Source organism: Benincasa hispida, unplaced genomic scaffold (assembly GCF_009727055.1).
Source record: "Benincasa hispida cultivar B227 unplaced genomic scaffold, ASM972705v1 Contig159, whole genome shotgun sequence".
Taxonomy (NCBI): Eukaryota; Viridiplantae; Streptophyta; class Magnoliopsida; order Cucurbitales; family Cucurbitaceae; genus Benincasa; species Benincasa hispida.
The window spans coordinates 1,042,010-1,066,679 of record NW_024064153.1 but is presented as its reverse complement, the minus strand read 5'-3'; the positions used below and the strand labels follow the sequence as shown (position 1 = coordinate 1,066,679).

Here is a 24,670-nt window from a genome sequence, read left to right as displayed (position 1 = left end):
AGAGGGGGGACGGGCTCTGTTTAGCCGTTTCTAGTTTGTTTTGCTAGATTTAAGGGCTGGTTTAATGTTCAGGGGAGGAAGAGGAGGCTTGGGGGAAGCAGAGACAGAGCAAAAGATTACTCTGTTAGGACAGGGGAGAGCAGGGTAAGGAGGGGACCGGCTGTTTGAGGGTAGAGAAGGCAGGGAGGTCGAGTGATCTGGAAAAACAGGGGAGAGCAGGGGAGAGGAATTGAGATAGAGAGCAGGGGAAGAGGAAAGATAATGAGGGGCTTGGGTTTCGGGCTTGGCTAAGACATGCTCAAACGAGGAAGAGACTGAGGGAAGCACCACATTGCAGGGGACACAAAATCTTGCTTTCTTTTTTCTCTTTGGCACTGGTGGCTTTTCAACTTCTTTCTCTTTCATCTTAATGGCAGCAGATGAATTAATATCTATCCGTGGAACACGAGGAGCCTTATCTGAAACAGCAAAAACAGGGGACTTTTCAGTTTCCTTTAATATGCCAGATGATCTTTCAAATGACTGCGGCTGCAAGGGGGGCTTCTCGGCTTCCTTTGAATTAAAAAATCCTTTTCAGAAGGCTGCGGCTGTGAGTAGGGGGGACTTTTCAGCTTCCATATTTAAGTGATTTGCTTCGTCAGCCTCATTAAAAAAGCAAGATGGCTTTTCGACTTCCCTTATTTCTCCCAGATTGATGATTGAAGTCTGTGGCTTTTGGAATTCTTTCAACTTTTCTGCTTTTGCACTTGGACTTCGTGAGAACTTAGGCTTAGATTTATTTGACAATAGGAAAGACCAATTAGATAAATCAATTACATCAAATTGGGATGAGGCATCTTCATCCTTTAGAGCATCTTGTAACCGAACTAGGTCTATTGGGTTGGAGAAGTCTTTAAGTAAAACTTTAGTGGGTAGTTTTAAAGGCTGATGACAGCAAGCAATGTCACCAAAGTTTAAGTAAAAACTTCCATGAATATCATCCGTAACTTCAATGGTGGCTGTCATAAATCCACATAAATTCTTCTTGACTTGAATTTTTGCTTCTAAACAGTTGATGAGATTAAGAGTTTCTGAAGCAATAGCAATTAATCCACCAAAATAAGCCCCAATTGCTTCAAAAGTTTTCCCTAACCAATAATCTAAGGGAAGGTTTTTGATTTTGATCCAACCACCATAACCTTGCATTACTGAGGCCCTTCCATGACTGACTGAATTCCATTTTTCCAAATGAAGATGAAAAGGGCCGAACTTAGTCCATTTACTCTGAATTGGCATTTTTTCGTTGAGGTTTCCTTGTCTTAGTTTGATGAGGGCTTTGTCTGCAAACAAAGGATTGATGATGACATTGGTGCCTAGATGTGCTTAGTTCTATCGCAATTTCCTTCCACCCATTAGATGCCATAAATCTTGAGATAATCCAGAGGTTACTAAAATTTTCAGGCAAGACATCATCATTCTTCTTTAACCAGACAGCAAGGTTGCTCTGTTTCTTCACAAGTGGAGTAAGGAAGGATGGGAGGGCAGAGTTCTCACAGGGAGGTGGAGTAGGGCTGGTACAACCGACTGGACTAAGCTTAGTAGAGGGAGGAGATGAAGAAGAACTAACCTGGAGAACAGGGGATTTTTTGAAGTATTGGATGCAGCTATCGATCATCTCCTTGAAGTCTTGCCAGCCTGCTTTTTCGTTGCCGAACGGGATGTGGATGTTCCTTCTTCCTCCTGTGATTGGCCATACAGCACATTCAACAAACCAACTCTCTTTTGCACGAAATTTGGCAAGCCTCATGAAGCTTTGATCAACTCTTTCCTTTAGAAGGAAAAACTTAAAGGTGGAACCATACAGTAGTCTGCGAAAGCTCTCAAGAAGCCAATTAGCTGAGGTTAAGGAGAGAAGAATGGACTGTCCTTTTTTTATGTCTTTTAAAAGGAAGTTTGATCCTTCTTGCTCCATATGGAAGGCGTGGTCAAGGATACGGCAAGAGAACGAAGTCATGGCTAGAAACAGGGCAAAAACAGAGTGAAGGAGGAATGATAGAAGCCAGAAGAAGGTTAAAGGGAGAGGGGTGAGGGAGGCGGCCAGAAGGAGGGAAGTTTAGGGAGGGCATGGTGAGCTCCAGTGGAGTGGTCGGAAGGGGGGGCGTGGGGGAAGGGAGAAAAGGAGGAGAGAGGGGAGAGCATTTTTTTCTTTTAACCTAACTACCAAAAACGCTCCTAACCCCTCATAAATTAATATAGTTTTATTGTTTTATTTGTTATTTTTCTCAACAAAATAATATATATTAATTAAGATATTTTATCAAATAAATATTAATCTAAATTTAAATTTGAATATCTTCCTAAAAAATAAACTACAATATAACCAAAGAGAATGAAATACGTAGTTCATGGTATTTTTTTCAAGCCAAACAACTTGAGTGGATGGATTGTTTTGAAGTAGCTCAGTTAAATGCTTCATCTTGGTGCACTTTATCCAAGTCTTTAAAGACTTCTCCATTCAAGACATATATTTAAATTGGCTTTCTTTTATTTTTCCAGCTTCAGTTTTCTCTCATGATGTATTGTTCTAGTTTAATTATTGTATTTTTGCTTTCTTCATTCTTTGGAATATTTTTATTAGATTATTTGTGGACATGATGAGGATGCTATGGGGTGAAACCTAGTTGAGATTCCCGGATGCATCTCCCGATCCTTAGCTTTCTTCCGCCCTTTGTCTCTCTTACTGTACTTTGAGCAATAGTCTCTTTTCAATACTTCAATGAAGAGGCTTCTTTCCATTTCAAAAAAAGATAAATCCTTTCAATGGCTCGATTGATTTAATGTTGCAAGGATCAATGCATCTTCTTGGTGTTCTCTTTCCAAGCTTTTTGCTAATTTTTTCTCTTTAAAATTTATGTTTGAATTGGAGTGCCTTCATTTTCTCTGTTTAGTCTTTGTTCTAGTGTTGAGAGTCTTGAAGTTGTATTGGATAAGTTTATCATCAGCATTAGAATCTTTTCATTATATGAATCCTAATTTAAAAAGAAAAAAGTACCCTGCTCACTGTTGCATTCAATTGATACGAGGATGAGATACTATTTTTAAGCGGAAACAAGACTTTTCATTGAAATAATGATGGGTCTAATTCTCAAAGTACATGAGAGGAAATAAAAATAAAAAGAAAAGAAAAACTACAAACATGCTACTACAAGGCTAGAGCCAAATTACAACACAGAGACTAAAGCTCTGAAGAATAATTAAAAACATTCCGTTGAACAAATACCTCAAGATGAATAATCAGCAAAGAGCTTAGATAGAGAACAACGAGGATGAGATACTTGTTCACACATGCTTCCATCATACAAATGGCCAAGAAAGTAATTGAATCTGAAAATGAATGAAAATGACGGGAAAATTAAGTACCTTTCAGATCTTAAAGCTGGAGTAACTTGGCAATAAAAGAATCCTGTAAGTGTCAACGCAAAAGCAGCCACTTTCCCCAAAAGCAGTAAAACATTTGTAGCTTTACTGGATATTGAAGGAAAAATATCAAAACCGAAGTTAGTATTGCTCCAGATAAAAATTTAACGAAAGGAAACCAAACAGCATGTCACAAGTAAAAAATACACAACCAAAAATTCCAAACAAGTTCCCAAAACTCATGTTACAAGACACAGACCTCCGAGCATGCTTGTGTAGATCCCAATGAAGAAACCTAAGACGGTTCTCCTCAGATAGATCATTATTAATGAAGTCAATAGCATTAGCAAACTCAGCACGAAGAATAGATTCTCGTGGCCTCTTTTCACGCGTCTGTTCTCATGAAAAGCCAAATATAACTTGAGACTGATAATAAATTCAAATAAAGCATGAATCTGAAAACTTCTACAGGCGCCCTAGTATTGGGCCATAATACAACGTGATGCAACTTCCATCCATTGCATGTTAAACCATCATTGTGAGTATTATGAAAGTACAAAAAAATACAAATTTAAACTAAATACCTTTATCAAGTTCAATATAATTATGGGGTTTCCATATCTTTTAGCAAGATTTTCAAAATGAAGTCTCGTCGCTTCATAATTTTTATCCTTCTTCGACACTGGAAAACAAAATTGGGTTCAAGGAATAATACAACAGCAGAATGAAAACAATTACAATTGAAATAAGGTCATACATATAATATCAGGCCTTATGTTCAGGCGCGAAGTTTCCTGTGACCAGAAAAGAGGGATTGAGCCACGATTCTGGACAACAGAACTTAATTGCATAGGAACCCCTTCAGGGACATCCTCAAAAACAATTTGTTCAGTCTCGACATCATTTGCCACTCTACCTTTTTCATTTACACCTCGTTTTAAATACCTACAAGATAGGGGGAAATTAAAATACATATATATATATGATAATTCTGTGCATAGACTTCATCAAAATAAAATGAGTAATTCGATTAAATTGTCAGTATTTGATCTTCTCAAGATTTGAAGAATCAATAATCTAGTTTCGGGTGGCACAGCTCTGCGTCAACGGTCATGATCCCAGACACAAAAATAGATGATGCATTGCAAATCATGAGAAACAAATTAGACCAATGAAATCTAAGAAGCACATCCACAAACACGAGACATGAAATGGACATAGTCTGAAGACTCTTTTTAATCTTGAATTGTGACCCCGAGAAGGTGAACAATTGGGTCGCTCAAGTTGGTTGCGAGATTGGTTCTTTTCCCTCTTCCTACCTTGCCCACCCCAGCAGACAATATCCGAGGATTGTCTTTTTGGAACCTCGTGGTGGACTAAGTGAAAAAGAATGGAAGAAAAATTTCTCCAAACATGGTAGAATGACACTAACTCACTCCGTGTTGAGTGTGATTCCTATCTACTTCTTCTCCCTTTTCAGAACTCCATGTTCTATGTGTAAAAGTCTTAAGAGGCTTATGAAAGATTTCTTCTGGTGAGGGGTTGACGATGGTATACGGGTGCATCTTGTGAGTTGGAGGGCAGTGAGGAAGTCAGTAAACCTTGGGGAGATAGATTTAGGGAATTTAAGGAATCGTAACAATGGCTCTTCTGATTACTCCTTAAGTCTACCACCCTTCGGCATAGAATTATAGCAAAAAAGTATGATCCTCATCCTTATGAGTAATCTTTGGATAAATTCATCTGCTTCATGTTTCTCCATTCATGTCATTTGTCTTCAATGTAAAACTACTTTGTGGCTTAAGTCTTCATTCATTTTGGGAGCTCTCCCACCTTTTTGCACAACTTCGATCACTCTTTATTCAATAGGAAACGATAAATATTGCAGCTCTCTTATCTTTGATTAGGGAGTATCTGCCTAGCAAGGGAGAAGGGATGTTTTTAGGGTCCTCTAACCCAACTAAGGGCTTTTCTTGCAGCTTGGTTCTTTTTCTGCTTGAGGAGTGTGATAATATGTATTTAAATTAATATGTATAGTTGTCCTTTCTTGTAATTATAGTTGTCCTTTATTGTAATTTTACATTCCCTAGATTAAGCTTTTTCACTTGTTTATTTATATGTATCTTTTGTCTGATTAAATAATAAGAGATTTATTCTCCAAAGTACTGAGTACAGTCACACACTTTGTGTTCCGTCTAAACCCACCCCGGAATTATCACTATAGCTATCATTGTTGACCTTTTTCGGAGCTATAGCCACCCTCTTCGGGAAATCTAGCCTCATCCAAGGGTGATTCGAATAGTTCCAGATATGATTTCAATGTCTTTAGTCTCGCTGGTATTTGGGTGGCTGCTTAATTTTTGTTTCACTGGTTCTCTGCCCGGTTTGGTTGAAATTCGGTTCAACTCAAGGTTAGTTCGGTTCAAATCAGGTTTAGTCTATGTCTGCTTCGATTTGACTTAAGTGTCACCATTTGGTATGGATCAACTCATGAACTTGCTATCAATTGATTTATCTTCTAGTAATGCATATTATCCTTGGCACAAATAGGCAATTATCCTAGGGCCTTCTCTTGTAGAAGTTCTTCTTCTCTGTGAATTATCGATTGCAAAGCTTCAGATCATATGATCAGTTTTCTTCTTTCTTTTGATTCATACTCTCCCTCACGTTGCAATGAGAAAATTAGAATTGGGGATGAAAATTTTTTTTTCTATTGCAGGCAAAGGGCCATTAAATTGATGGGCAATAGTTCTCTAAAATTTATCCTCCATGTTCCAAAAGTAGCTTGTAATCTTTTACCCAACAGCAAACTTCCTAGAGATTCTAACTATTGTGTAATATTTTTTTAATCTCATTGTATTTTTCAGCACCAGGACTTGGAGAAGATGATTGGGAGTGCTAGAATGCTTGATGGCCTTTACTACTATGACGAAGGGTCTTTTACCGGTAAAATAATTCAATATCTTAGGCTAGGTGTCACATGCTTAAAATCAAGAATAAAATTTTTACCTTAACCGTGCGGTCTAAGAGGTTTTCTTTTCATTTTTTTTTTATATCTGTAAGTGTCCGGACCAGTTTACACGCACCTCGACTAATCTCACGAATTGAAGGCATGCCCATAATGCAGCAATCAAGAGGTTTACTCTCCTAGTTCACCCTTCCTTTGTCCCTAGGATCGTCGACAGTCTAAGCAACACACAAACACACAATTGGCCAAGGGGAGATTTCCCTCTAGAAATATTACAACCCAAATATTTGAATGAAGGAATGACCTCAATAGTTGAATCACTTCCCCATTTACACTAATTACAAGCTAACTACCTTTTTACAAAGGTGGATGGAGTTGAGAAACTTGGGGAAATGAACTTACTTATCGCTCTATTCGCACTACATCTTCGATTTATCGCTCGTCCACTAATTTTGTAAAAGATCTGTGTTTCTCAAATGGCGTCTACTCTCAAATCCATGTTTTTTACCAATTCGCGTTTGTGCTTCCTTTCTGTTTCTCCAGATCAGTTGCAACCCAACCCCGTTGACCATCATCCATCCAAATCTGACCGGCGTAGTCTAGATCTGCTACAAGATGTCCCTCAGTTGTCTTTGATTTCATTCATGGAGTTCTATCATGCATTAGTAGAAGCCAAACAAAATCAGTGTAAACCAGTTCAGTTTTGTTTCAACTGATCTGGTTCATTTTTAGTCTGGTTTAGTCAACCCGGTTCAATTTACTTTTAGTTAAATGGTTTCAGTTTGGTTCAATTTAATTAGTTTGGTTCACTCAGTTTAGTTTGATTCAAGTTGGTCCAATTTTATTTATTTGCAATTATGGCAAATCCGCTATTGAAAAAAAAAAGAAAAAAAAAACTTTTGTGGGTCTTTGTTTCGTTTTCAAAGCAACCGTTCGTGGGTGGGTTTTCTTTTAGATCTCTCTATGAGGATCTTTGTTTCTAGCCCAGAAGTTCTTATTTCATTCTTCATAAGTTTGTTTTAGATCTCTCTATGAGGATCTTTGTTTCCAACTCAAAAGTTCTGGTTTTCATTCTTCGTGGGTTTCTGTTTTTAGTCTAGAAGTTCTTCGTATTTTTGTTCTTCATGAAATTCTGTTTCACGGCTAGATCTGTTGATTTGATTTAAAAGTTTTCACAAATTCAAGTTGTTCCTCATTCTACCACCTTGAGTTTGAGGAAGAGTGTTAAAGAAATTAAGATTTACTCCTAATTATTATTTTTCCTTTTCGGTATTTCCGATTTATATATTTTTCTTTAGAGGTTTCTCGATGTCTATTGATTCATCTTGTAAAAGGTTGATTATGTATTCTAATTATTCAATATAATATAATTTTGATTTAACATGGTTCTTAAATCATCGATTGACCCAAAAGCTTAAGCTAGTGGGTGGACGTAAATTTAATTATATATCATCTAACACTCCCCTCACTTGTGGGCTTGAAATATGAAGAAGGCCCAACAAGTGGAAATGAATATTAATGGGGAGGAAGCAACGTTGCAGAGGTTTGAACACATGACACCATGAACCAACTTGCTCTAATACCATCTTAAATCATCGATTGACCCAAAGCTTTTGGGCAACCAGTGATTTAAGATGGTATCAGAGCCCTAAAGCCTAGGGTTTATATTTTTTCAGCCTCCGCTTTTGTCCAATCTCTACCTCCTTCGATCCACCGTCAACAAAGGCAGATCCAGATTTGGTTCACCTGTTTTAACCTACTTAGTTGGTTCTACGTTCTTATTTTTCAATTTCAGCCTTTGTTATATTTTCTGATCTTCCAGGATCTCTATTCTGTTTTCAAATCAACAGTTCGTGGGTTCTGTTTTAGATCTTTCCAAGCAGATCTCTGTTTCCAGCCCACAAATTCTTTATGTTTAGCTCTTTGTGGGTCTCTGCTTCCAAACCACATATGTCGTAATTTGATTCGCGAGTCTTCTTCAGTTTCCATCATTGGCTTCAATTGATCGCTTCACAAAATTCAAGTTGGTTGTTACTCTACCACCTTGAGTTTAAGAGAAGGTGCTAAAGTTAATTAGGGTTTATTCTAATTAATATTTTTCTTGTATCTTTTCCTTATCACGTTGTTTTCTTTTCAGTATTTTTCCTTTTCTGTTTCTTTCCTTTGTTGAGTCTATTGGTGTCTATTTATTCTTTATTTCTCTCTATTCTTATTAACTTGATTATTCAATAATATTATACAAAATTAACAATGACCAACATCATAGAACACCCATGCATCATCCCAACACAAATATGTAGGTCGAAATATTTTCAAGAAAACAGAAATATTCAAATAAGAATATCTATCAAGAGGACTTTCGGAAGAGAATGGAGGAAATTTGAGGTCTTTTGGAAAAAATTCAAGAAAGGCTAGAAATCACTCGAAGCTATGAATTTGCACAAAAAAAATCCAATGAATCACAATTGAAGCTCGCGAGTGAAATTCAAGCAAGCCAAATTGAAAGGGGAGATCACGAAGAAGAAGAAGAAAAAAGGTGCAATGAAGGAGGAGAAGAAAAAGAGACAAATGAAACATATTCAAGCAAAAACAAAGAAGAACGTGACACGATCGAAGACAAAGGTGAATCAAACCTATTGTTAAATAAAGTTACTAGAGTCAAGGAGGGGGAAGAATCAATCAACCGAACATTTTTTGTTATAGAATGTAACGAAGAGGATGAAAACATGTTCATAGGGAAAAGTTGTGCAATTATTTTCAACCCATTACTTCCACGACCCAAACCAAAGATTTTAAGGTTCTCATGCGAATTCACCAACGTTACAAAGAAAGAAAATAACGAAGAAAAGAGTTTTGTTGCGTGCAAAGACAAAGAAGTCGAAAAGGAAGAAATTGGAACCTCTGATCTCACCAGCGTGATGAATCTTCTTGCCCAAACCCCACACAACCCGATCCCTAACAAGCTTCCTTCATTTTGGCCCCACGGTCTACACAATTTGACCCAATTTGGGGTATCTTCATTTTTTTCCTCAAACCAATCAAGCTCAAATGCAGACCAACTAAGCCCGAACTTTTTACAGAATTAACTCAACTCATCTTCAACGTTGTTCCACTCTACTGTTTTATCCTCAAGCCACACTACTATCGGTATCCAATCGGCTTGGAAGATGAATTTTTTTTTTGTTAAAGGATAGAAATAGAAGACACGAGGTTTACGGGGAAAATCCTAGAATAGGAAGAAAAAACCATGATAGAGTCTCCTTTTTATTATTTTTAACATGATATGAAAGATACACGAGGATTCTTATTTGTAGGCTCCAACAAGCCTTAATACAAAAAAGGAAAGAAAATTAGGGTAAGGTAAATTATTATCATACCCCAGGACTATAAACAATCACCTAAGTCCCTTAGTTCCAACACTCCCACTCAAATTGGGGCGTAGATGTCAACCAAACCCAACTTGTTAACACATGAGTCAAAATCTTGCCTGAATAACCCTTAAGTGAGAACATCAGCAACTGGTTGATTTGATGGAATATACGGAATATAGATACTGTCATTGTTCAGTTTCTCTGTTATAAAGTGTCTATCAATCTCCACATATTTCATACGATCATGTTGTACTAGATAATTGGCTGTGCTTATAGCCGTTTTATTATCACAATAGAGTTTCATCGGTAAGACACCATCTTGATGAAGATCAGACAGTACTTTCTTCAACCAGATTTCTTCACAGATTCCCAAACTCATAGCTCTGTATTCAGCCTCAGTACTGCTCCACTTTCGTATGCAGCAAACAATACGTTCCCACTACTCACTGCTAGGGGAAACTACCCTTTTCACCTCCTCCTCAAATACGTGTATTCAATAGGAGTTTTTTATCAAAGTTAGGGCATTCTTGTGATTAGTCTTTTAGGAAGGTTAGATGTAGGCCTAAATATTATTTTGGTCCCTTACTTTTCCAGCTTTTGTTTAGTCTTTTAGGAAGGTTAGATGTAGGCCTAAATATTATTTTGGTCCCTTACTTTTCCAGCTTTTGTTCATTTTGGTCATTGTACTCTCAACTTTAACCCATTTTAGTTCAAGTACTTTAAGATGTTCTGGAAATCTTCAGCCTCTCCATACTCAAAAGCGTTCTTCATATTTGAAGAACAAAGTAATACCAGATATCCACAACAATGAGCACCTAGAGTATGAAACATACAGTAGCAAGAAATATTTAAATAACATGGAATACTAACAAATAAAAGAAAGCAAATGCAAGCATTTCTTTTATCAATTAACAATCAAATGAGTTGTAGGCCTTGTTCTTGGTAATTTGGTTTGACATGCTTTGTTTTTGGTTTTCTGGAAACTTTTCTCATGATCTCACATGTTTTGCTCATTTGAAGTCAGCTCGTCTCAAAGCCTCATCCTGTTGCACTCTTTTCCATTTTTGCCAGCTCCTTTATTCATATTTTATGTAATACTTGGGTTGTCTATTTTCCTTTTATAAATGTTCTCTTGGCATCTTTTCTTTTTTTCCTTTAACCTTTGAGCATTAGTCTCTTTTCATTTTTTCAATGAAAATTCTTGTTTCCTTTTGAATAAGTTAACAATTGAATGAGAAGTGTCGAGAATTGAGGGTAGAAGCCTACAGGACCATACCTTGTGCCAGCATAATGACGAGAACGTCTAGCAATGAGGGTCAACTTAAAATCTCTCCCATCTAGAGACACTGTACCCTGTATCCAAGAAAGGGAGGATCCTTTGTAAAATAAAGTGAGACTCAGCAAAATGAAATTAACAAGAATATTTTCAAACAAAATGTGCTAGAAACATTTAAAGTGATCAGTGATGGCACCATTCTCCAAACAATAAATAACAATGTGATCTGCCCTTCAAGTGAGCCACATTGAACAATCACCATCAACATCAATCATACGCTCCAAATTCCAATCCAATATTAACAAATTCCCAAACTCCTTGTTTGCTTAATTATAGAACAAGATTTCATAAAAGAAAGAATGAAAGAAAAAAACGACATAATGGCAAGGTCGCTCAAGTCCAGACACTAAACTATTTGATTCCTATGATATCAGAATGCCATCCAGGAAGCACCAATTCCTCACCTGCTTGAAAAAACCATAGACCAAAGCAACTGTCCAAATGGTGTTATGCAAGTGGTTTCGGATTCCACGAGTCAAAAATTCATTCCACACAAACATGGTTTCATAAAGGACATGACCTGTCTCGTTATCACATATATTTTTTTGTAGACTACGCATAATTTGGTATGAGTAGCTAAAGAAGAAATCCTTTGTGAGATCCACTGAGCATAGGAGCTTCTTGTATCTAACATCACCAAACAAACGAAAAATAAATAATAGATTAGTTAAGTCGTAATGCTTACAGTAAACACACCATTAAGTTAGGTTATTTCTTTGTTTTAGCAGAAAATCACCAACTACCAACATAAGACAATTTACAGGAATCCAAAATTCACTAACTTGGATAGCAATATTTTATCGGAAAGAAACATTTCATTTCTTACAGTAAACATTTCATTTCAAATCCAATTTTTTTTATTCAACAACTTGGTCTTACTTTACAAGGACTTGAGGCCTTTCCTTTAGTAGCCTCCTTTTTTGTAGGCTTGTTTACTTTCATGCTCATATATTCTTTCATTTTTTTCCTCATTGTTTCTTCATCAAAATAAATAAATAAAGTTACATAAGAAGCTCTCTTTATTGATTGTTTTCAAGATCCATGTAAAATCATGTGAGCTATAGAGGAGAGAAGCAGGTCTTCAATGGTATCGGCAATCCATACGAACCCAACTTCTTCCACCAATATAGCTTCTGTTATTTCACTCACTTGTGGAGATTGTATCTAATGAGCATTAATCTCTTTTCACTTTATCAATAAAAAGTCGTCATTTTTTTTTTTTGGCAACGGAAACAACACATTTCATTGAATTAATGTAATGAGTCTAATGCTCAAAATACAAGATAGGAAACATAACAAATACAAGCACAAACTAAAACAAAAAATACGCAGTACATGAAGAAGAAGCCATAAGAAAGATAAAAACACGAAGCTTTTGCAGGGGAAGAAGGCAGCTTTGTGCCCTAAAGATCGAAAACGATTAATAGAATGAAGATAACTCTCATTGGTACCAAGTAGTGAAGAGCGTTCATGGTAGAAGCGAGTTCAATTGGCACACATCTGATAAGGCAAGTGTTAGCCTCCGTAGCCCATGGATTAACATATCAAGATCTTGGCTGAAAGTTGAACCCTTGGTTGTGTTCAAGTTTTCCAGTGGTGGTAAAATTGCATTTTGGCTCAATCCGTGGATAGATAAAACGCCTCTAAATTTATGCTTCCAAGCCTATTCAGAATTGTTCTCAATCCAAATGGATCGGACCATTGGGATTCCTCTTTTACATGGTCCATTTTCTTTTGGAGATTATTAAAGGAGGAAGAGATTATAGAATTTCAAAATCTCCTTGGCCTTATTTCAGGAAAAAGGGTGGTGGCAAGTCCAGATAGGCGGATATGCTCTCTTGAAACAAACGGTTCCTTCTCATTCAAACCCCTTGTCACTCATTTATCTTTGGCCTCCCCTTTAGATAAAGGCTGGAGAAAGCTCTTTGGAAATCAAAGAGCCTCCGTGGGGTGAATATCACGGTTTGGATTATGGTGTTTGGGTCTTTAAACTGTTCTTTAGTCATGCAAAGGAAACTCCCTTCTCATTGTTTATCTCCATCTATTTGTATTCTTTGCATGGCTGATGAGGAAGACCACCAACACCTGTTTTTCAACCAATGTTATGCTAAAAAGTATTGGCTCCGTTTATTTGATTTATTTAACTTAAGTTGGGTAAGAAAACAAGTTGCTTACAAACTCCTTCCATCTTATTGGAACCAAACTTTCAGCTGCCACCTTTCGTCTGCGTCCGGCCACCAATCTCGCTCCGTCAGTCCTTTCCGCCGGCTCCAACCGTCGGTTCCCTTAGGCTTCTACCTTCCCAAAAACCTAGCCTTCCACCTCTGCCTGCTTCATTCAATCTAAGCATCTTCGATCTTTTCCAGCCACCGGATCCTCTCATTCAGACATCATCGTTAACCCTACTAGCGTCTGTCAGTTTCTGTCCGACAGTACTCTTTGTCATCTCTAGTTGCCATCCATTGTCTTTCCTTCGTTTGTTCATCCTTTTTCTTCCAATCCTTCTCACTCGCTGACCCCTAATTTCCTTTCCCTCTTCCCCACCTAGGCTTTGCCCTCTGCCGTTATTTTCTCCAACTCCCTCTTCAGTCATTCTTTGCCTTCTATCGATTTTCTGTCCGTCCATCCTTCTGACCACCTCAAATCATTAGAGATATCTCACTCTTCTGTCTTCCTCCACTCAACAATTCAACTCCCGATCCGGTTTTCCATCATGGAAATAGAAAGCTAAAAATTGATGATTCTTTCTTTTGCATCTGATTAGATTATGGGTTGTTTTATGTGGAAGATCTGGAATTTCGCAAAACTCTAGTTTTGTCTTATTCTCACCCAAGTTGGTTCGTGGATTCAATTTCAGAACTACTTCAAGCTTCAGTTAATAGTTTCTTTCTTGAAAAATAATCAAGATAATTGTGATACAACAAGACTTTCGAAATTTAGAAGTTCATCCAGATGGGTTTTGAGATGTGTTGTTTGGCCAGCAACAGGAGGTACTCGAAATTTAGAAGTTCATCCAATTGGGTTTTGAGATGTGTTGTTTGGCCAACAACAGAAGGTCGTTCCTATATTCACACTGCATTGGGAGTTTCAAAGCAAGGTTTGCATTATTTTGTGGGAATGTGTAAGGGTTTGATGGAAAAAAGGGAGGCCAATCCGTATCCATTGATCAAGGAGGTCATTCCTATATTCACACTTCTTTGGGAGTTTCAAAGCAAGGTTGGCATTATTTTGTGGGAATGCTTAAGGGTTTGATGGAAAAAAGGGAGGCCAATCTGTATCCATTGATCAATGTTACAGAAGTTCTACAACCAAACAAAGAAGTTTCCGAGTCTCCCACAGTTGAGGAACATAGCTCAAGCTCTACGGATAGTGGAAGGAAAACCTCATTGTCCTCTGTTCTAGACACATCAACACAGAGTGAATTTTTAGTTTAAAAAAGGAGCCAGGCACAGGCCCCTTTTTAGTGAAAGATAAAACTAATATGGATGCTTTCTGGGTTCAAACAAAAATTATGATGCGTTTAATGTAGATTTTGACAACCTTTGGGTTGTTTCAAGATGGTTTGCATTTAATGAATGGAAGGAGATAGCCAAGTTGTTGGAAGAATTTTTCCAAATCAAAGTCACCATTAACCCTCTTTTTGCTGAAAATGCACTGATTGATCTTGAACACGGTAACTGATGCTTCACGTGGAAATGTCTTGTTTTTTGTGTTTTACTTTGTCCGACAGTTGTGGACTTGAAATGTATTAGTCTTTGTGACTTGTAGACGTATATGTAGTACAAACTTTATTTTGATAGTTGGAGATGATGAGGGTGTTAAGGGGGTGTCAACCTAGTTGAGATGCCCAGGTGCACTTCCCGATCCTTAAGCTCTATTGCTCTTCGTTTCCATATTGTACATTGAGCTTTTGTCTCATATCTTAATGAAGAGACCGTTCCTTTTTCAAAAAAAAAGTGAAGTCTCTCTCCCTAGATTTTAATAAGGAATTATCTCAATCTCTCTCTTCCCCAGGTATCACGGAGCATTTATCATCAAACTGCAATATTGAAACGACATGTAGTTTAAAACCACGCATAAAGGAAGGCAAAGAGTTATCTCCTCTGGTTGGTGTTTCATCTCCTCCTTCTAAGAAAAAAACGTTCGTCTACAGCCACATTTCTACAACGGTCCTCCACTATATCAATTGAGCTAAGGTCGGATTGTTGTCTACAGCCACATTTCTGAAGCACTTTTCTCAAAGGCATTTCTTGCTTAATTGTTGCAAGGAAGATGAGGTAAATTTTGATGTTCTAGAGGAAAGATGTATACTTGCACAAGTCCCAGCATTGGCCATTGATATTGAAACAGTTGCCTCTACAAAACTCACCCCTCTCAAGATGTTACTAGATCTTTAATCTCAATCCCGAATTTAAAGGTCAAGTTGATCAAGGAAATGCCAATTTTCACTCATTTAGAAGCTCCCCAGCCACAAGAGGATTATGATGATGACTTTTCTTTGAATAGATACCGAATATGTTCAAGAAAACAATGTTGGAGGAGTGCAATTTTAGGGTTGGAGAAGGGATATTTATGTTTGGAATCCTAACCCTAGTGAAGGCTTTTCCTGCATGTCTTTCTTTAGGTAGTTGTTGAATCCCTCCTCTGTTAGTGGATCGGTCTTTGGTGTGATTTGGAGGATCAAGATTCCAAAGAAAATCAAGTTCTTTACTTGGCAAGTTTTGCTGGGTTGGGTGAACACTTTAGATAGCTTTGCTAGGAAAATGACCACAATAATGGGTTCTTTTTACTGTATTCTTTGTCAGAAGGCAAAGGAAGATCTGGATCATCTCTTCTAGGATTGTCAGTATGTGAGGTCTATCCTGAGTTACTTCCTGCAAGAGTTTGATGTTTGGATTGCTGGCCAAAGGGATATTCGTGTGATGATTAGGGAGTTCCTCCTCCATCCGTCTTTTAAAGAGAGGTTATTTTTTATGGTTTGTTGGAGTGTGCACTGTGTTGTGGGATATTTGGAGGTAGGAAGAGGAACCTTTATGAGGTTTGGTCCTTAGTGAGGTTTCATGTGCCGCTTTGGGCTTCAATATCAAAACTTTTTTGTAATTATTCTCTTGGTAACATCTTACTTAGTTGGAATCCCTATCTCGTTTTTTTTTTTTTCATTGAAATAATGAAATGAGACTAATGCTCAAAGTACAATATTTAGATCCAAAGAGCAACAAGACTAGAACTAAGGATCAGCAGGTGCACCCGATCATCTCAACTAGGCTGACACCCCCATAGTATCTTCATCATATCCATACAAACTATCCAAGTGGACTATTTAAGTATCTATTTCCACGAAAATTTTGCTGCTTTATCTCCTGTGGTTTCTGTCATACGAAGATTCCTCATATGGTCTTTGTTTTGGAATGTGCGAGTCTTCTCAACAGATTTTGAAGTTTTGGGTTTCGTAAATTTAGAAGATCTTTTCTCCGCTGCAGTTTTGGCTTCTAGTAAGGTTGTAGTACACATTGCAGGCCAGCTTTTCATGCTTTGAGTTCATGTTTCGAGTTCACATTCAACACCTTTGAATTCCCAAAGTTTCATTTGAAGATTCAGTTTCAACATTCTGCTGGATGTCGTTTTTGTTGCATATTTTATTAATTGTGGTCTCTTTGATTAGCAAAACCTCTTTTATTTTAGATGGAGTGGCCTCTCAGTTCTCTCATTATATTGTTCTGATTTTGTTCTTGTATTTTCTATTTTTGTTTAAGCTTCTTGTTGTATCTTGCATTTTGTATTTTGAGCATTAGACTCACTTCATTATATCAATGAAAAATTCTTGTTTTCATTTCAAAAAAAAAAAAAAAACAATGCCAACTCCTGATGTTCTCTTTCTAATTTATTTACTAACCTTTCTATTCAAGATGTATGTCTGAATTGGAGTGCATTTATCTTTTCAATCTAGGAATTTATTTCCCTTGTAACTTTTGTATCATGTGATATTGTATTTTGAGTTTTTGATCTTTTCATTATATCAATGAAAAGGGTTGTTCCTTTCAAAAATATATATGTACACTTTTTGAACTTTTAATTCTTAGATCTTTCCTTGGAGCTATTTAATGTATTATTTTTGTTTTGTTAACATTAATTTTTTTGCTCTTTCTCCAGTACACTCATAAATAAACACCAAGAATTAGAAGAATAAGAAGAGCCAAAGAAATCAATATGAGCAAGAGTTGCTGTTTCTTTCGGGAAATTATTTTAAACGACAAAACTGCTAAAATTATTTACAAATAATAGCAAAATATAGACTATGATATTTTGCTATTATTGGTAAATAGTTTAATCCATTTTCCTATATTTGAAAACAACCCTAGAAATAAACACCAAGCAATGAAATTAACTAAGAACCTGTTTTCGTTCTTTGAAATGGCTATACTGGACCAAACAGCAGGATTTGGAAGTGGAATCATCTCACTTCTGGAAATAGCATATATAGGATGACCACATATTGTACCAATTTGACGTCTCCTTGTAATAAGCAGCATGTAATAGGGTCCTAGAAATTTAATGAATCCTAGCACGAAAAGAAAGAAACAATGATGTTGCAATAAAATATCACATTATAATAGCAAACTTAAAATCTTAAGATAAGATTTGGCTTACCAACAATACCATAGCAAGTGGTCACGAACTTCAGTCCGCCAGTTGATTTATTACCCTCGTGTATGCGTCTCAGCAGATCAGAACATTCACTTTCTGTATATACAGCAGAATCTTCCCGTATGTTTAGCTCAAACAAATCCATCCTATCAATTTTGAGCACCCTCCAATATGTTCTACTCTTGTCCCTTCCTACCATGTAAAATTTCTAGAACCAAGAAAAGAAGCTGTTAGACCACCTATCACTATAAGAGGGGTAAGAATGTCATTGTGGGGGGAGGTTAGTTATGCATGGGAGTGAGGGATGTGAGGAAGGATGTGAGTGAAGGGGGGACCATGTTTACGTAAAGGGTTTTGCAAGTAAGGAGGTAGTAGTATAAGAAGGTAGGAGTCATCCTTGATTTTGTTCAGCTTTTGGTTTAGTAGCAAACTCTCGCAGAGAGAGTAGTGTATTGCCTTGGGCTTCCTTCGTTTATTAATATCATATTGCAAAGGATATCTTACAAATTGGTATCAGAGCCATTCATTCCTGAAAGCGTGAAACAAATGGCGAAGAAATTCAAGGAAAGGGTAGACGCCATTGATCGGGAAATCGAAGCAGTCAAGGAAGGAATTAAGAAGATACCATAAATAGAAGGATTGTTGATGAACTTAGCAGAGCAACAACGGAAACAGTTCGAGAAGACTCAGAAGATGTTGTCGAAGCTGGTTGTGGAACTGGCCATGACTCGTCGTAGTAGCGAGTCGTCGGTAGGGGAAGAGATGACTCCACAATCGAAGTTTGGGGAAGGAGGAACATCACAGCGATTGGAAGAGGCGCTGAAATCAGCAATTAAAGAAAAGCTAAAAGAGAGAGAAATGGATCAAAGCAAATTCAAGAAGGTGGAGATGCCTGTGTTCCAAGGAGAGGATCTGGATTCTTGGTTGTTCCAAGCTGACTGGTACTTTCATATCCATAAATTATTTGATACTGAAAAACTTAATGTGGCTGTTATTAGTTTCAATGGAGTGGCACTGGACTAGTATCAATCTAAGGAAGAGAGAGTCAATCGTAGATTGGAAAGATCTTAAGATGAGGTTGTTAACGTGTTTACGATCAACAAGAAAGGGGAATGGAGTGGACAATTCCTGCGAATCAAGCAAGAAACGACAGTGGAGGAGAACCAAAATTTCATTGACAAATTGGTGGCGTCCTTGACACAATTAACAGATGAGGTTTTGGAGGAAACTTTCCTCAAGGGGCTTGATCTAGTGATTTAGGTCGAATTGGAAATGTTGGAACCAGTTGGGTTGGCCCAAATGATGCGTTTGGCCCAGCAAACAAAAGATTGTGATTTGATTTGCAAGGAGGAAAGTAGGAACGGCCCAAATGGGAGGAAGGTCCAAAAGCAATACCCTAAAGCTCATGCATCTATTGCAAGGCGAGAGACGGTGAAATAATCGGAATTGTTCTTGAAGAGGACTGTTACGTAGTGGTCTACAGCAACAGGAAGGGTTAAGAGAAAAGGCCCGAATCGTCGATTACCAGATGCAGAATTTCGAGCAAGGAAGGAGAATAGGCAATGTTTTCATTGCGATGAGAAATTTACCCTGGGCCATTGATGCAATCCAAGAAAAACGGGAACTTAGGTTGTTTGTGGTGCATCCAAATGCTGATGAATCTGAACTGCGAGATGAAATGAGCGAAGAGAGGGATTGGTAGAGTTACAAGCGGCGGAAGTGGCGACGTTTGTTGAGGTAGAAGACGCTATAGAGTTGTGTTTGAATTTAGTGGTTGAGTTATCCAACCCAGGTACTCCGAAACTTAAGGGTATGATTAAGGATCAAAGTGTCATTCTTATTGATTGTGGGGCAAATCATAATTTCATTGCTCAAAAGGTAGTTGAAGAGCTGGGTTTACGGGTATTGGAAACGGCAAATTATGAAGTAATCATGGGCACAGGGACTGCGGTGAGAGGTCAAGGAGTGTGCAAGGTCGTGGTGCTAAAAGCAGAAGAGTTAACGATTGTCGAAAGTTTTTTGTCAATTCAACTGAAAGGAATGGAGGTCGTATTGGGAATGCAGTGGTTGTTTACCCTAGGGGTTATTGAAGTGGATTGGAGAAGACTTGCTATGACAATGAAGATGGAAGGCACAAACATAGTCCTTAAAAGGAGATCCCAGTTTAACAAAAACTCAAGTTACTCTGAAAAGGTTAACTAAATCCTAGGAAAGTGAAGACCAGGGCTAAGTTACTCTGAAAAGGTTAACTAAATCCTAGGAAAGTGAAGACCAGGGCTTCCTCATTGAATGTAGAGGACTAAATGTCATGGGTGTTGGGAATGTCCTAAAACTCACAGTTCGTACTTATGGAAACATATTCTATTTATCAATAAAAGTATTGTTGAAGAATTTATTCAATAAAAGTGTTATTGAAATTGAAATTGCATTATGTAATAAAATCCAATAAACAAATTTATGGCTATAATATGAATATTTTAATTTTATATAGAGACATAAAAGAGGATCAAGTTATAGTATACAGCCAAAAAGGTCTATAAGTATATAGATGAGATTGGGTACCTCATCCTAGAGACACTATGGATGCGGCCTACTTTGTATATTGATACAGACGATGTGATCCAGAAATCGTTCATGTGGAGACATGTGAGTGGAGGCATCCTATGTAAAAGAGTTTTGCATAAGACCGGACCACGAAATAGTCACTTTTCTTTATAACGACCGTTTACTGTTAAAACTGACTATTTCAATTTGACGATCTAGGGTAACTCGATCTTAATCCTGAGCTAACTATGAACTCCTGTTTATTCAGGATTATCCTTTGATCTGCATAGGTGAGAGTAGTTCAACAGCACTGTTCAACAAGCCTCTCATTTTGGGATAAAACCGAATAGATAGTTGGGTACATAGTTCTGCAAGATGGAATTCACTCCTACCCAAATTAGGGTTAGCAGATAGGTTGTTCCCTTAAGTACTGATTCCTGGTCTTGAACAAAGGGGCCCACCCTCTAATGGCTGAGAGGGACATGGTTTATTGGTTGGACTATGAACCAGTTGTTCAATAGAAGATCAGTGGGAGGTTAAGGAACAAGATGTATTTACAAGGATAAAATGGTGATTTTGACCTAGCTGTAAATACGAACGACCTGTGAAGAATCGACTTACTGATCATGGTTAAATCAAGTGAACAGAAATAGGTGAGTGCAACCATCAAGCTATAGTAGTATGTCTCGATAGTTAACAAATATTGATTAATTCGGTTTAAAGAGTTTAGCCAATTAATCTCAAATCGTTGGAGCTCATGATCTGTAGATCCATAAGGTCCCTCTACTAGCTCGTAAAACATCACATCTTGAATTAAAATATTGAGCGAATTTGAAGCGTTCAAATTCGAAATTAGGATTTGAATTTGAAATGTTCAAATTCAATTTAGGGTTTGGATAATTATATTGGATATAATTAAATGTTTAATTTTGTTAAAATTAAATGAAATTGGAGAGTTTAAAATATTTAAATATTGATTATATGAGTAAGATTCATGTTTAGATTAGGTATTTTATTAATTTAATATTTGATATTAAATTATTATTTAATTAATAATTAATTATTTAAATTAAATCATTTCAAATTAAGAAAATTCAATTTTGGAAATTGAATTTTAGTTTAATTTAATTTAAGTTAAAAATTGAATTAAATTAAAATTGAAATTGCAAATAGTGGAATTATCCAACATTTGATGTTATTAATGGATTAATTCCAAAATCAACACCTAGCCTACTATGTTATTGCCTTTTGAAGTGTCAAATTGGCTGATAACTTAATGCTTGCATGTGTTTACTGAATAAAAGCTTCAATTTTTCAGATATTGAAGTGATGAATTCCAGAATTTTGTGAAAATTCTGCAAGTTTACTGAATTGCTCTCAAACCCTCTCCATTCTTCCTCATTCCCTTCTCAATTCAAAGTTCTACCACTCAAATCCAAGGCTGAGAATAGTAGAGAAGATCCTCTTGGTGGTCTACTAAGGATTTGGATATCAAATTTGTGGAGTTTGACAGGAATCAAGAAGAAATCTACAAAGGTGTACATTCTAGACACCCTTCTTTTAGAAAAATTGTTTTTCAACATGCTTTATACTCAAATTAGTTTTAATTAAAGTGCTTAATGATTCTGTTTGTTTCCACTTTATGCATCTTTACTCTTTTTCAATGGGGCACCGAGAGGGTGACCTCGGGCTTAGGACATCTACTGCAGGATTTTAATACAATGTTCCAATGGCCTAACACACTTCCATCGCAATGCGAAAGAAGAACGAGGGGGTGGCAGTTTTGTGTTGACTATAGAGCTATGAATCGTGTGACGATTCCAGATAAATTCCCAATCCCTGTAGTGGAGGAGTTATTCGATGAATTACATGGTGCCAATGTATTTTCTAAAGTAGACTTGAAGTCGGGCTATCACCAGATCTGAGTGAACACTGCTGATATTGAGAAAACGACTTTCCGCATGCATGAGGGACACTATGAGTTTCTAGTCATTTCGTTTGGATTAACTAATGCCCCAACTACTTTTCAATCCTTGATGAATAGAATTTTCCAGCCATATCTAAGGAAGTTTGTATTGGTGCTCTTCGACGATATCTTGATATACAACTCAAGTTTGGATGAGCATTTCCATCATTTGCGGATCGTCTTTTGAGTGCTACAAGAGAATGAACAATATGTGAATAAGAACAAATGTCAGTTCCTGCAAGAAAGAATTGAATATTTGAGGTATTTCACTTCAAGCAAAGGTGTGGAAGCAGACCTTGAAAAACTAAGAGCGACGATAGAGTGGCCTCGTCCCCAACATGTCAAGGATGTGTGAGAATTCTTGGGCCTCACAGGTTATTCGAAGACTTGTGGAAAGGTATGGGAGCTTGGCAGCACCCTTAAGCAATCTGCTTAAGAAAGGAGCGTTCGAGTGGAGGACGGGTGTTGCGTACTTACAAACATCTAACTGGCAATCTACACCGAGAGGGAATGAAAGCTAATGCTAAGAAACAAGTACACCAATGTGTCATTTGCCAGCAGAATGAATAGTTGATATTAGCACCAGTTGGTCTGTTATTAACACTAAATATCCCTAACACTATATAATTGATTTGTCCATGGATTTCATTGAAGGATTTTCGCAGTCAGCGGGGTTCGATACTATTCTGGTGGTCAGTTGGAAAGGGCTACCAGCACATGAGGCTACATGGGAGGTGGTGAAGAACTTCAGCAACAATTTCTAGACTTCAACCTTGAGGACATGGTTGATTTAGAGTTGGTGGGTAATGTTAGACCACCTATCATCCATCAGTATAAGAGGAGGGGTAAGAATGTCATTGTGGGGGAAAATTAGTTATGCATGGGAGTGAGAGACGTGAGGAAGGATGTGAGTGAAGAGGAGACCATGTTTACATAAAGGGTTTTGCGGGTAGGGAGGTGGTAGTAGTATAAGGTGTCATCCTTGATTTTGTTCAGCTTTTCGTTTAGTAGCAAATTCTCACTGAGAGACCAGCGTATTGCCTTAGGGCTCCCTATGTTTAATAATATCATATTGTAAGGGATACCTTGCATAAGCATAATTAGGAATACTACCACAAATACATAAATACAGTTAGACAACCACATCAAGAAGTGACATATATCACCAACTCTTCAACCTTTACTAAACCAAGATTCTACGGTCTACAGAAGAAAGAATCTGTATAGAGGGAAGGAAGAAAAATATAACAGATAGGAATCTATCTATGAATGCCACCACAATATAACAGATAGGAATCTATCTATTAATGCCACCACAAACAACTTGTCTCAAAAATATAATATATAACAGAATCGTGGCAAGTTGATGTGCAAAACCATAGAAACGTTACTAGAGAAGAAAATTTTATCAACACTTTTAGCCTGCATAGTAGTATATTTAGGGAATGGGTAAATATTTGGGTAGCGATAAGTTACACAACAGCAAACAGAAGATGTATGTATGAATGCTATAGACTGTAATAGCAACTGTATGAATTAGCATAACAAAAACATACAGCACATTACAAAGTTACCAACTCCCATGAGAGATGAAAAGTACGAGAGTAAAGAAAAAAGAGTACAATTGAACACAAAGAAATGGAAACAAAATGATGGGATATGGCCAAATGGGTATGTAAAGATAGAATTGAAAAGAAAGTGTAGTTACCGATTGAGTCTCATAGAGCCTGAATTTGTGCATACAAGCAGAAGAGGCAGAACGGAGCTCATCAGAAGATGCGGCAGAGTTGGAGTAGGCATCATTTTCCGAGGATGGGAGAGGAAAGGTGGAGAATGAGTTATTCTCAGAGGATAAGGGGTCAGTCTCTAAGGAAGCCATTTTTAGGGGGGGGAGAACAAAAAAAAAAAAAATTACAGATCCCCGAGCCTCGCACCACAGGCCCAGGCTCAGGGAAACTAGGAGAAGGGCATACAAATCACAGAACTGAATGAATTGAATTGAGGAGGAAAAGAAAAAGGATATGAAATCAAATCAAATCAAATAATAATCATATACAGCCAGAACAACCGAGAAACCACGAAATCACAACCGCCAAATCCTTAAATCAACCCCAAGAAAGACGCTAGGCTGCTTCAAATACAACATAGAAGAATTTACAGAAAAATAGAATGGCTGGGTTCGGTTCTTGATTGTATCATCGTCATTCATTTACGAACAGAAACCAAATGAATAACAAGGCAACAAAACAACATTTCACTCCACATGTTACAGTACGTCAATGTACATATATATACACATATACACAAATACACATATACATGTAAATAGAAAGACAGAGATAACGAAGGTTTTTTATGGAGGGAGAGAAGTGGAAGAAGAATGAGGAGGAGGAAGAAGAGAAAGGTAAATTATTGTTGCTGTTGTTGAAGTGTGTTATTAATTT

The 24,670-nt window shown here is 37.3% G+C and overlaps 1 protein-coding gene across 1 annotated transcript in view; it reads right to left on the bottom strand.

Annotated features, from left to right (window-relative positions):
• Positions 1 to 24,670, bottom strand: part of LOC120068965 (phosphoinositide phosphatase SAC4-like) — an 86,985-nt gene extending 62,315 nt beyond the window's left edge. The window contains exons 1-9 of the mRNA XM_039020605.1: positions 23,935 to 24,670; positions 17,720 to 17,924; positions 17,465 to 17,630; positions 11,476 to 11,698; positions 11,012 to 11,088; positions 4,154 to 4,341; positions 3,981 to 4,078; positions 3,656 to 3,789; positions 3,400 to 3,504 (exon numbers count right to left, since the gene is read on the bottom strand). Of these exons, the coding sequence (XP_038876533.1) occupies positions 3,400 to 3,504; positions 3,656 to 3,789; positions 3,981 to 4,078; positions 4,154 to 4,341; positions 11,012 to 11,088; positions 11,476 to 11,698; positions 17,465 to 17,630; positions 17,720 to 17,924; positions 23,935 to 24,105 (1,367 nt within the window). The 5' untranslated portion in view covers positions 24,106 to 24,670. The remainder of the gene's footprint in view (positions 1 to 3,399; positions 3,505 to 3,655; positions 3,790 to 3,980; positions 4,079 to 4,153; positions 4,342 to 11,011; positions 11,089 to 11,475; positions 11,699 to 17,464; positions 17,631 to 17,719; positions 17,925 to 23,934) is intronic.